This window comes from Tachysurus vachellii, chromosome 8 (assembly GCF_030014155.1).
Source record: "Tachysurus vachellii isolate PV-2020 chromosome 8, HZAU_Pvac_v1, whole genome shotgun sequence".
Lineage (NCBI taxonomy): Eukaryota > Metazoa > Chordata > Actinopteri > Siluriformes > Bagridae > Tachysurus > Tachysurus vachellii.
Window position 1 is genome coordinate 21,962,503 of NC_083467.1, and position 13,999 is coordinate 21,976,501.

Here is a 13,999-nt window from a genome sequence, read left to right on the forward strand (position 1 = left end):
ATAGAAAGAGGGAAAGGAATTGATGTTGTGCTGGATCCCAAATGATTCATACTTACCAACTAAGCGGCTGGTTTATTTACCTTATACATATATGTCCCGTAAGGAACCACTGTATTAATGCTCGCTCAATAAGGGTACGGTTTGTTATTGTTGAGACTCTACTCAGGCACACACCTTTTTAAATTATACCTTTTGTGTGTTTTAATTATGTTCTTTTAATTATGTTGCTTAGAGTTATGCCTAAATTCACACTTCCTGGTGAATGATAAATATTATGTATTCAATGGATAAGGGTGTCACCATAGTGAGAATAGTACACTATAGGGAAAAGTACAGCTTTGAACATTTTATCTAAGAGTGAATGTATACACTGATAAAATCAGGGGGCGACATAGCACTTAGACAACTGTACCTGCATGTTAAATGACAATTGACTGTTAATTAATAAGTATAATCAGATGTAAACCGAATTAATGCACATTGATCATTAAATTAATTTAAAGTGTGTGTGTGTGTGTGTGTGTGTGTGTGTGTGTGTGTGTGTGTGTGTGTGTGTGTGTGTGTGTGTGTGTGTGTGTGTGTGTGTGATATAGAAATGCCGTCCGTGCTTCCAGAGAGTCATAATTGTTTTCTCGAAATTATTTCGCCTCATTCACATCCAACCTGGCAACGAGGAATGACTGAGTTAATACATTCACTTATATTCAATAAACACTGTCATATTGGCGGTCAAGGAAAACTGTGCGCGAGCCGAGAATACACCCTGGATGTTGCACCATGCGCATGACATGGCACAATGCACACACACACACACACTCATTCACACCTAGGGGCAGTTTAGAGACACCAATCCAGCTACAGGCATGTAGGAAAGCCACCAGGTGAAGCTCGAGCTCATTGTGGAACTGTGCGGCTGCGACAAAGTGCGCCACCTGATTAACTGAAGGTTCGAACATTTTCCCCTTAATAATATTAATGCATGAAAAATATAACCAGTTGTTGAAATAACACCGACACATTTGAATGCACACTGTTAACCCGCATCTCAGTGCTTTTTAGAGGGACTAAATCTTTAATTTATTTTATTTTATTTTCTTTTTTCATCTGAACCTTAGCTGATTTTTTTTTTTTATTAATTTTAATAATATAACACTTACTTCTCATTTCATCAGTTCGGTGAGTTTTTTAAAGCACAATTTTATTCTGGAGTTTTTCTTTTTAGTTTTTCAGCCACTGTTTTTTAATGCCAGATATTGCCAGAGATTATTATGTGTATAATAGTACAAGACGACGAAGCATACTTTGATGAATTAGATATAGAAAATAATCCGAAATGTGAAAGCAGAACATCCAAGTATTTAACCGACTGTTGTGCCAGTGAGTTTAATTAATTAATCATGCAGAGATGGGAAATCTCTATGTAAGCAACAATAACTGGTAAAAATTTCAAGCAAAAGCTTTATCTCCTTATAATGTTATAATATAAAAACATATACATTTCATTTCAATAAAACATATTCCAGTGATGTTTTAATAAACTGAAATGCAGATCTGTATTTATAAATTTGGTGTATTTTAAATTAAAGCTGAATTAGATTTTGCTTCCTGGATATAAAACAGGCATCTTTGCGAATTTAATAACAACAAAAAAGATTATATGGATCTATTCAGGCATTTTCTATGCACCGGAATCAACAATTTTGAAAAAGTTGTTTAAAGAAATAGTGCATGATTAAATTAAATGCACAATGCACAATGGAGAAAAAACTGGAGGAGAAAACTTTAGCTGAGCTCCTGATTTAATTGAACAGCCACAATGTAAATGTTTTGGGAGATATGAAGCTCATGGGTTGTGTTGATTATTTCTTGGCAATTTGCACTGCATGACATCAGTCATCACTAAAGATTCATATCTGCAGCTTTTTCTTTTATTTTTTTATTTCGCATGTAGTGTATGTTCTCAGTTTAGATTTTAAACTGGGGAGAAATCTCAAATCTCTCTAGGCTCTATATTTTAGATACATTTATTCAAGAGATTTATAGTGGTTAAATGTCACTAACGATGGACTTGCAGAGAAACTTCATCTTTTTGTGTATTCTGAATTTTCCCCAGGGCTGTAAAATGCATTGGAGGAAAAAAAGAATGAAGGATATTTGATTTAATTAATTGATTTTTCATATTTTTATTAAAAATGCATTAGCTAAATTATTTTAAATGCGTTTGTCTAAGTTGCAATAAAACTCACTGAACTTTTGTTTTGAGATCTGAGCTGAGATTTGAACTCAGTCCTTTCATATTCATTTTATTGATATTTTAAATGACAAAAGTTTTATAATCCACACTGCCGAGTTTAATTTGATGGCTGATTTCACTATGAAAAAAATAATCAGAATGATTGAAATGATTATTTTTATTTAGAAGCATAGCGGGAAATTTAAATAACGTTACAAAGTTTTAAAACTTTTAATTAAATTATTATGTCGTACATATAAGACGGATTTTGACAATCACATACAATTCTCTCAATAATGATAAACAACGTTATTCTTGTAATAGGAGTTTTGCGTAAATGACTAATTGCTGTTTTTTTGTCTGTTTGTTTTTGGTTTTTTTTAATAGTCGACTTTAAAACGAATGACATCTAAATGTCAGAAAATAATTTAATTTTATTAAATATCAGCTTCGGCTATTCGTATCGCATTTGTTTATATAACTGTCCCATGATCTGATTTGTTTAAGGTTAATTGAATCGTTAAACTATTAATATGAAAACATAATAAAATTAACTCTATTTAATCTGAAAAAAATCGCTGTTTATTGTTGTTTGAGCGGTTGAGAAAAATTGTGCCTGAAGAAAGAAATTAAATGTTTAAAAGTTTTATTTGTAAACAGTAAATATTCCTTTCCGCGTTGAGTTTTATTCGGATTGGGATTGAAATTACACAATAAAAAAGGGCAGTGATGCTCTGCACACACCTATATGAATATATATATATATATATATATAGAGATATGTATATATGTACATATACATATGACGTAACTTTTCCGATGGGAAACGAAATCTTAATCGTATCTGACATTTAAAATAAAATAAAATAAATAAAATAATAATAATACTAATAATAAAAATTAAAATAAAAATAAAAACAAGGACAATGTGAATGTTTCTGAAATCATCCAAACTACACCATGCTTCTAAAATCTTTGCAACAAAAATCATAAATATAGAAACATTTATATTAAACAGCAACAATACATACAACACATACAAACAAGGAATGGCTGACAGTCTTACAAACACTATGGGTCCTTTCTGATTTTTTTTCTTTACCTATATACAGATTAAATATTGTTTTTCTCCTCCTCACATGTTCTATACATAAAAGATGTCCACTACGGATTTTCTCTCTCTCTCTCTCTCTCTCTCTCTCTCTCTCTCTCTCTCTCTCTCTCTCTCTCTCTCTTATATATAAAATCTAGCAGACTACATAGTGTCCGGAATAATATTAATAATCATGTTTTATATAGACAGCATCACCTCGATAGCAAGTGCCTATAGTCCTCTACAACATGCGTGGCCTCCTCTCTGATCCTGACAGAAATACACAGGCACAAGATATTAAAGAAAGAAAGAAAGAAAGAAAGAAAGAAAGAAAGAAAGAAAGAAAGAAAGAAAGAAAGAAACGTGTCATCTTTATACACTTTGACGACATAAATCGAACCTGTGTGCAGTATAATACTATTATAGTACATTTAATGTGTGTTTCCCAATGATTTAAAACTGTTTTGGAGTCAATAAACAGAGTAATGTTTTGGAGATTTATTTTGTCACCATCAGTCCAAGAGTAACTTCAGAACCGAGCCCCCTTTCTGTTTGTTTATGGGTCGTTTAATATAATAGCATAAAATTGCAAAGAGGGTTCAAATGAAAATGCATAACTCTCGCATAACTCTGTGTGTGTGTGTGTGTGTGTGTGTGTGTGTGTGTGTGTGTGTGTGTGTGTGTGTGTGTGTGTGTGTGTGTGTGTGCGGGCGTGCGTGCGTGCGTGTGAATGTGTTCGTTCCTCATGAATCCCAACATGGACTGCCAATGTCCTTAATTCGTAAAATTAAAATAATAATAATAATAATAATAATAATAATAATAATAATAATAATAATAATAATAAAAACTTCAGTAGCTTTCTGACTCTTAAAAGGAGTCTGTGGAAGTTCGTTGAGGTCTTCTTGAGAAAAAAAATGTCTCTTTCTTCCTTTGTTGTTGTTTAAAAGGGTAGCGTGTCAAGAAACAGTTTGTCGATTATTGCGGGAGGAGGCACCAGGTCTTCCAGTTTCAGGTAGAATATGCGCTGTAGGCCCTGTGTGCACAGAGTGCGCAGCTCCGGCAGCTTCCCAAGGAGCTTGGACAAGTAGTTCGGGCAGTTCAGTGCAGCGCCGTTAAACGCCACCTGGTCCTTCAAACAGTTCACTATCTTGTTTTGGAGCTCCTCCACTTTCTTCGGCTCCTTCAGCCCATGTCTCTCTGTGAATGCATGCATTGGAAACAGATTAGCGGTTGAGAAACAAATAGCGCACATGGAGCCCACATTGTATGCACAACTGTATCTTAAAGGTTATGTGTTGGATGTAGAGGATTTCATAAATTAAAGCTTGTCATTTGCATGGGCAATGTGATTAAAGTCATACTACTACTACTACTACTACTAATAATAATAATAATAATAATAATAATAATAATAATAATAATAATAATAATAATAATAAAGTTATCAAGGTTTAAAGTCAGGTTCCGGGAGCTGTTAGTGGTTAATATTTTCTTCCCTGTATTTTCTGTACATTATTATTATTAGTTTTATGAAGTCCAAAAGTGATATGCTGCTTGGGTCGTACATCCATTTATCATCAAAAGTGAGGGGTACTAGTCCAACGCAGAGCACCATGAACACATGCTATCTCTCTCTCTCTCTCTCTCTCTCTCTCTCCCGCTCGCTCTCTCGCTCGCTCGCTCACACACACGCACACACACACACACACACACACACACACACACACACCTAGGGTCAATTTATTATGCCTTTCCTTCACCATGCACGTTTTCAGGCAAACTCCGGTACAGCATTCTGGATGAAACCAGGGTCATGTTTTTGAAAGTATAAATTAAAGGCTGATGTGAATATATATCGAAGATCCTCTCGAAATTTAAAACAAATCCATTATTGTTTCCAAACCACAGTTTCCTTTGCGCCCCTGTGTTAAGCTTATAAACAAACAAGTAAAAGAATCAATTAAAGTTAAAAAAGCGACAAAAGTTCTGAAGTAAAGTCGTAAAGGTTTTGGAAACCGCACCTGTGACCATGGCGAGCGCGGCGATGCACGAGAAGGCCGAGATGTCCACGTTCATGCTCTGTAAGCTGGAGGAGAACTCTACGATAGCGTCGATCCACTCGCCGAAACCACGTACACACTGAAGCCGGTGCATCACAACGCCGTTACAGAAGATCAGCTTCCCCTCCATTGGGTTGGACCTTATAGAATAATGACCACATTGATTTGAGTTTCCCATCTATATTAAAGCACGAGCAGCACACTGAACACAAGCTGCCTGAAATTAGTGTAATAAATGTCCCTTCATATTGAGTGTACTTTATAGTACTAAACTGTTATGGGGAGTTTTTCTCATCTGTGCGCCTTGTGTACCTTAGTGTTTTCTGTTTTTTAAATGATGAATTATTATTATTATTATTATTATTATTATTATTATTATTATTATTATTAGTAGTAGTAGTAGTAGTAGTAGTAGTAGTAGTAGTAGTAGTAATAGAAGTAAAAGTAGTAGAAGAAGTAGCATTTTTTATATATTTTTGTATTTATTTATTTATTTATTTGTTTGTTTGTTTGTTTGTTTATTTATTTAATTTTAGGTAAAATATGTCCACAATTCCGCGTTAATGATACAAATTGATGTTATAGAAGTTATGAGAGTGTACATGGTTCTGAGAGTGACAATAACCTTGCTATTTTGGGCTAACTTTATTTATTTATTTATTTATTTATTTATTTATTTATTTATTTATTTATTTATTTGTCACTTTCCTGTGTTAGAAAAATCCAGTGGCGTGTATTATATTGTAAATGTATTAAAATGTCAAATAATTATTATTATTATTATTATTATTATTATTATTATTATTGTTGTTGTTGTTGTTGTTGTTGTTGTTGTTGTTGTTGTACCTGTAGGCGAGGCGCAGAACGAAGAGCTCGAGAAAAGCAGACTCGAAAAGCAGATCCTGGTCCTGTTTGAGCAGCTCGGTGAAGCCCGGGATCTTCTCGGCCCAGCCGCGGATGATCTCCATCGATCCCGTGAGCAGGTCGTAAAACTGCTGCACGTGTTGCGTGTCGTCTCCGGTCAGCTGGTAATCAGGACCCGCGTGGAACTGCAAAGGCAATTTCAATTTCAAACAATGTGGCGGCTTAATGAGCATCTCTTCTAAAATATATCAGCTGTGAAATCGCTGGAGTCCTTTACGCGGAAGAGCAATGACCATGCCCTTTTTCCTATTCGGGTAATTTAATTCGTGTCTGGACCTGTTTTATTGAGCCTATATTAATGAGTAAATATGCAGTCTCCTTGAAATGTTTTCATAAAATTCATAATGCCTGACGTTTAACTCCTGATATTGGTTAAATAATTAAAAAAAATTAAGACGCATACGATTATTTTTTTCATCTGAACCTTAGCTGAATACCTCTTTTTCATTTCACACGAAATCACAAAGCAGCACAGTGTTTAAACAAAGCATGGTGTTTGATTAACTTTTGCAATATTGAATTAACACCCAGAAAAATCTTGGGCACAAATGAACACTGCACGAATCCATTGCTGAAAGTGATTGTGTTACACAATCAATCAGACAATAAAGTGAGATTCACCCTCGAGTAGTCCAGGTTGGACATGTTGGGGTTTGAGTCCACATGAGCTCTGACCAGCGCACTGAGGAGGCTGACTGGGGGTGATGGAGGTGCCGCATCCGGTGGACTTTTGGGTTTGGAAGGTAAACGTCCTCTCCGGCCCTTCAGACTGGCAGTCCGAACAACTGGGAAAAAAGAAAAAAAATATATATATATTGCAACGTTTGTAAATCAATAAACAATTCGGGCTTTTTTTTTTTAAAATAAATATATTTCATTTTAAGTTTTATTTAGTCCTAATATGTCTCATTTTTTAATCATTTGACACAAACACAACTGAAGATCATTATAGTTTCTGAACAAAACATAATAAACATAAGCTTAATTATCCAAACAATAAAGTTCAGAATCTCAAGAAATCAATTATGGACATGCATTAGGACACTAAACAAAATCCATGCACGAATATAATGATCAGTTTTTCTATTTATAATTATTTACCTTCTTTAACCATCCCGACCACTAGGCACTTTTGGAAGCGACAGTACTGACACCTGTTTCTCCGGCGCTTATCAACAGGACAGTTTTTGTTCGCCAGACACACATATTTCGCATTTTTCTGCACTGTGCGCTGGAGTGAGCAAAAAAAAAAGAGAAAGGAGAATTGTATTTTGTTATTAAAACGTGTGCACAAATTCCTCGTTTGAAAAGCGCTGTGAAGGGATTTAGCAGGGATTTATCACATGCACAGCAAAGTTACAAGAACATATACAGCGTTGAATCAAGTCCCCTAATGAAAGTAAATAAATCGACAAAAAAGGTAACAGGTGCCATGGATGTAGTTACACAGCAACAACAAAGATACCGAAAGTGATGACTAGGCCGGTATTCATTAAGACCACTTAACTGGGCTCACCTTGAAGAAGCCTTTGCACCCCTCGCATGTGCGCACACCGTAATGCTGACATGCTGCATTATCCCCGCACACAGCGCACATCCCCTCGTTTGACGGAGAGCCTCTGGATGGTGGCGAAGGCATCTGCGCGTCGAGGAGCTGGTGTCCGTGGCCGAGTTGTAGAGAATGCGGGAATGCGACTCCCGCCTGTTTCCGCACAGCGGCGGGCACCGCAAAACTTTGGCCGTCCAGGGCCCGGTGCGCACCTGGGCCCTCATGACTCATAGCCACATGAAGCGGGCCGTCGAAGCGCATCTGGCAGCTGGACACGGGCGTCCCCGGGGGCGACTGCTTAAAGGAGAAGAGCGAAAGGCGCGACACAGGGTTCTTGCGCTGCTCCATGGAGTGAGAGGCGGCCGCCACGTAGTTCTGGTGGAAGGCGTGCAGTGAGCTCGCGTCCTCCCACACGTGGCTCGGCTGCACGTGAAAGTTAGGTCCGCCGCCAGGCGCGTGTGGTGAAGCAGACGGCTTGAAATAAACCGAGCCAGAGTGTGCCATCACATCCTCCTGCGGGCCCAAGTGACCCTGTGGCTGCTGCTGATGTGGGTGTGGGTGGTGATGGTGGTGGTGGTGGTGGTACCCGTGCATGGGCACATCCTCTACTTTAATAGAGGGCTGTTCGGAGGTGTGCGCAGGAGGCACCTGATACAGACACGGCGGAGGTTTGACGTCGTAGCCGGGGTTGTAGCTGTCCACAAACGTACTAAAGCTTGGTAGAGACGTGGTAGCGGCCGTAATCTCGGTATTGGTCAGATCCATGCTGAACTTTACGAACTCGGGTGTTAGGAAGTCGCAGCTGTACTCGCCGCTGGTGTGGTAGCTGTAGCTCTGCGAGGCGGGACTCGCGCCCTGCGGCGACGAGCCGTACTGAGCCTGGACGCAGGGCATGGCTGCAAAATAAGTGAATAAAGGAGAAATATATATAAAATAAATTGTCAACTTTTTAACAAATATGAAGAGATTATTATTTATTATTATTATTATTGTTATTACACAACAAAGTGTCCGGCATTAAATGAATTTTCACAGTTTGCCGCTAGAATACACAAACACTAAGCCCTGATTTAACTTTATATTTTAGCTAAATGTGTATTAGTATAATGCTGTAATCAGAAACAGTATATGGTACAACTGATTACATAAATCTAATTCCACACAATGCCCTTTCAAACAACTTTGCAATTTGATCATGTCTTTAGCAAAAACGTTTTCTTTTTATATTCCAGTACCTTCAGCCGTGGGACTCTTCCTGGTCGCCACTCAAAACGCACGATGCTGTCAACTTCAGATAACAAAGCAGGGTTCAAGAAAAGCTGTTCGGTTGCTGGAATCACCTCCCTGATGTAAAACACAACTTTTGAGTCAGATCAGCAATGCCGATATACTTGAGTGGAGAGTTACATCTGTCACAAATCAGCGCTGACAGCATTGAGCTAACTGCACTCCACGACTTCAAAACTACACTGCAGCCTTAACAACGGGTTCTACACTAGGTCTGATAAAGAAGTGAAGTTTTGTATTGTGCGCGCAGAGAAGAATTCCCAGTATTAATAAGACACTCACAATGCATGGGCATTCACAATGCATGTCTCCACTTGTACTTTAAATAATTGATGCACGCGATATTGCGAGACTCTAAATCTGCACACTAATTCACGCAATTGGATGAGACAATCAGCACTGGGACATTTGGTAAAGTTGAGACATGTTTGTTGCAAGTTCAGAGTAAACCATCAAAACTAGAGAAAGTGTCTCTCATTCTTGTCTGCGCGCAATGACGCGCATGCATCCTTATCTCATCTTGCTTTGACGACCTACATTCAAAACGACCTACTATCCACAAATTTCAGAAAAGCGCATCCAACATTTCGCTCGATCAACTCTGCAGCCTAAAGAAAAGACGGGGAGAAAAAAGCATGCAAAAAGCAGCGATGACATACCTTAAATCACCATCAGAAAAGTTGTATCTTATCCATACAGTCGCAGGCTGTTCTTGTGAAAAACAAAACAAATGTAGATATATGCGTGTATATATGTGTGTGAAAATGTCCAGTACGAGCTAAAAGTAAAGCCGGTTAGACGGTGGAGAAAAGCGAGGCGTCCGCGGTGCTCCGCTCCAGACTAGCGCGCCGCGCCAATGTGTCTTTGTTTATGGGAGCGCCGCTCATCGCCACCCACGTGCTCTGGAATTAGAAACGTCATCGCCCGCGTCGCCAATGACAACCACCAATCAAGTTTTGCGAAAGGGTGACAGATAGGAAATACCCACCGGAGACTGAGTTTGCTACGTGGTTTTTATAATGCATTTCACGACCCCCAATTCATTAAGTCGCTTTGATGCTTGCAATAGGCCTTTGCCTATGAGACAACTTCATTTGAGTGAGTGTGAGTGAGTGAGTGAGTGAGTGAGTGAAGGATGGATAGATGGATGGAGGGATAAATACGTATAACATACATACATACATACATACATACATGCATACATACATACATACATACAGTTTTTTGCTACTTAGCTGTTTAATATTCCGTTTTTTCTATCTATCTATCTATCTATCTATCTATCTATCTATCTATCTATCTATCTATCTATCTATCTTATAGATTCGGTATATAACAAACATACAAATACATGTATTATTATTATTATTATTATTATTATTATTATTATTATTATTATTATTATTATTATATAGGAAGTGATTATAATATCTGTCGTTTTTCATTTTATTTTGCAAACACAAAACACAAAACACAAAACCAATCACTAGATGTTATGTTAATGCTTAATATTTGTTAACATGTAAAAACAAATAAAGTGGAAAAAAGTTAAATCATTAGGCCTTATTAACATGAACGCAATAGATTTAGGTGTCCCAGTCTACCATTATTAGAAAGGTAAAGGGCGGGGACATTCGTCCTGTACATCTGCCTCACACCGTTTTACAAATCCCGTTTAACTTTCTGTGCCTCCGTAAACACAGCCACCCAGACCCGTGGCTCGGCTCTGTGCCTCTTCATATTCTACTCTACAGCGATATTTAGCAGCTGTGTGAGTCCTGAGCAGGTGGGGGAAGGGCTCATTAACGCCGGGGTTGGTCGACCAATTTAACTGGAGAAAAGAGAGATGCGACAGGAGGCGACAAACACGAGTCTGACGCAGAAATCAGCGCCTTGACGCACGCATCACTACGGGCCAGGAATAAACTCATTTATGTCATACACTGCACCTAGACACAAATTCTAGTTCAACACAAACTATTTCTAGCTTAGCCTTTTCTATATTTGGCTTCTGACCCTACCACAGCTCACACAGCGGCGGGAATAATATCATGGCAATATGTTCTGATTGACTTAAGACCCGAGGCTATTCATATGCTGCGCCATGGAGGAGACCCCGGCATTTATTTATATATTTATTCTTTTTTTGTATGCATTGAAAATTATTGATTGTCTTCATGAGCAATAATCCTCTGCGATTTTGAGGTTTCTTGAAGCAGTGGCTGTTCTGAGGCACGTTTGCAGTGTAACAGCTGTATGTATCTTAAAGCCTTTCGCTCTCTAAGGGGGGTGTTACACTCTCCTCTAGAGGACAGCATTGTTCACCACCCACCCAACACAAACTGTCTTTTTCTGTCATTTTACACAATACACATTCATTCTAAAGCGTAAACCCGATTTACTTAAAAATACTGGGTTACTTTGAAAACAAAACAAAAAACCTTTTCCAGTTACAAAATCACAATTACAGGTACTCAAGTTTTATAGGCTTTTATATAGGAATGCTGTATTACCACAAGCATCTTTCCTTTACCTTTTAAATGAGGAGAAATGACATACAATTGAATAATAATTGCCCATTGGCTCGTTTAATTAGTAAGTGCCTTATTTATATGCACAATTTAATCACTACTCATTGGGGAGGGAGTAAATGAAAAGCAATCAACTCGGACCAAAGTTATTTCCTAATTATGGTGTGTTAAAGAGAGGGGTGAAGCTAAAGTGTGTGTGTGTGTGTGTGTGTGTGTGTGTGTGTGTGTGTGTGTGTGTGTGTGTGTGTGTGTTTGTGTGTGTGTGTGTGTGTGGTTTGGGGGTTATTACTTTTTTACTGTCTGTATACTGACTCATTACTTTTATCGCGAGCACAATAAAGGGAACATCACTAAAGATCTCAGGATTCTTTGCTTGTATTATTATGGGATGTTTTTTTGTTGTTGTTTGTTTGTTTTTTTCAACACTAAAAACACCAGAGTAATTGAATTAGTTTTCACCCAGGGATTGTTGTTTTGAATTAACCTTTACTTTTACTCTATTATCTAGCATTTTTATTGTTGCACATCTGACAGTATTTTAATACAGAAATAAAAATGGAAAAAAGGTATATATATCTTAATTTTTCTTGCCCCTCTGGCTTGGGCCGTGGATGAGTAATCATCACAAAGAGCATTGTATGTTCATATACAGTATATACTATGTAATATGCAAGTATGAACTTCTGGGCATACTATGAGAACTTGAAAACGTGACTAGGAGCACATCACTTTTGTCTGGAAATGTTTCAGCACCATGGACAGCTCCATTAGCTAGAGTGTGGAGGTAAATGCAACTCACCTGAACTCAATATTCAGAGCAGGGAAAAACTCAAAATTAAAAATAAAAAATGTACTGAAAAAGAAGCTCCCCAAGACCCGGATTGGAGCCTTTTGCTTTAATGGATCATTAACCTCCTCCTTTCCACTGAGAATTACTTAGTACAATTAGGCGATTAGCTTGCACAAACATTACCAGTTCATCTCATTACTGTTTATGAGACCACAGAGAGCCATTTCACAATTGACAAATGTACAGGTGTTTAATTTCCGCTTGTAGGAAATCTTATATGAGTCCTTATATGAACCTATAGCACTGTGTGTGGAGATTTACTAAGAATTAGTATGAGTTACTGGGCTGTATGGTAGTTTACCTGATTACCATTACTTTCCTTTATTGATACACACAGTCAACATTCAATAAACTTAAAGTAAGGATTAAAGCTTCGCACTAATGATTGGCAGGTTATGGGTTCAAATCCCAGCAAGACCAAACTGCCATGGTTTTGTCCTTTAGTAAGCCATTTAACCACCAACTGCCAAATTTATCATGTTGTAAATTGCTTTATCAAGGTTAGTTTAGCCTGAAATTATTACACTTGGATGCAGCACGGATCTACTGAGTTTGGTCCATTATGAACATGTTGAATTCAAGTCTCATATGGTGTTTCAATTTGTCCATTTCAAATTATGTAGAGTGTAGGTTTTAATTGCGTATTGTAGAGTTTGCTCAGTTGCTGATTTTATGAAACACTTTTGATCATTAAATATGATAATTCCACATTAATTGACTGTTATGGATTGCTTAAATCCTGTTTATTCCCCCCAATTCCCACCCACCAGCCAACTAATGCTGTGTTAGAGAGAAATATAACACATTGGAAGGAAAGTGCCATTTACCATCTTCTGCATCCATAAGCTCACAGACACCCACAATTGGCTTGTGTCACTGTGATTGACAAAAGAGAGTGTAATGCTGTCCCTGCCACAAAGAGAGCATGGCAAATTTTGCTCCAGTCATGGATGGATGTGACATTATCTGGATTCAAACTCGATTTTTGTAGACAACAGGTCATTTTTCAAACTTGTTCTTAAACTACAAATTGCTCTAATGTGTTCAAATGTTTGGTCTCATTTGTCCCCATAAGTGCCTGTTGATTATGTGTTAATTACAGATTATGCTATGGACAATGACATTAAATTATGGATCGAATCACAATAAAACTTACTTTGAGACATTGAGAGGTCATAACTCAATGTGTGTGTGTGTGTGTGTGTGTGGTGTCATATGGTTTACAACCACGTTTAGTTATGGTGATCTTACACACACACACATACTGAGGTATATATATATATATATATATATATATATATATATATATATATATATATATATATATATATATATATAAGCGTATATATGATTTTATTAACCTCTGCTGATAAACTGGAAGCCTTTCTCCATATACAGTATGATATAATTGATTTTGATTTATAGTTGATAAAATTCCTCCACCATTCCTCAGCCAGATTTTGCTGATT

The 13,999-nt window shown here is 37.4% G+C and overlaps 1 protein-coding gene across 2 annotated transcripts; it reads right to left on the reverse strand.

Moving 5' to 3' along the window:
- Positions 1-3,202: 3,202 nt before the first annotated feature.
- On the reverse strand, positions 3,203-9,969 carry nr4a2a (nuclear receptor subfamily 4, group A, member 2a). 2 transcript variants are annotated; one of them, XM_060877379.1, is made up of 7 exons: positions 9,809-9,969; positions 7,830-8,758; positions 7,415-7,544; positions 6,935-7,098; positions 6,236-6,438; positions 5,351-5,529; positions 3,203-4,526 (listed from the first exon to the last, which is right to left on the reverse strand). In XM_060877379.1, the coding sequence occupies exons 2-7, from the start codon at positions 8,754-8,756 to the stop codon at positions 4,270-4,272; spliced, it is 1,860 nt and encodes a 619-aa protein (XP_060733362.1). In that variant the 5' UTR covers positions 8,757-8,758; positions 9,809-9,969; the 3' UTR covers positions 3,203-4,269. The 2 variants fall into 2 exon arrangements, with proteins under 2 accessions (XP_060733362.1, XP_060733363.1); XM_060877380.1 differs by lacking the exon at positions 9,809-9,969 and adding an exon at positions 9,098-9,193.
- Between the last annotated feature and the right edge of the window lie 4,030 nt (positions 9,970-13,999).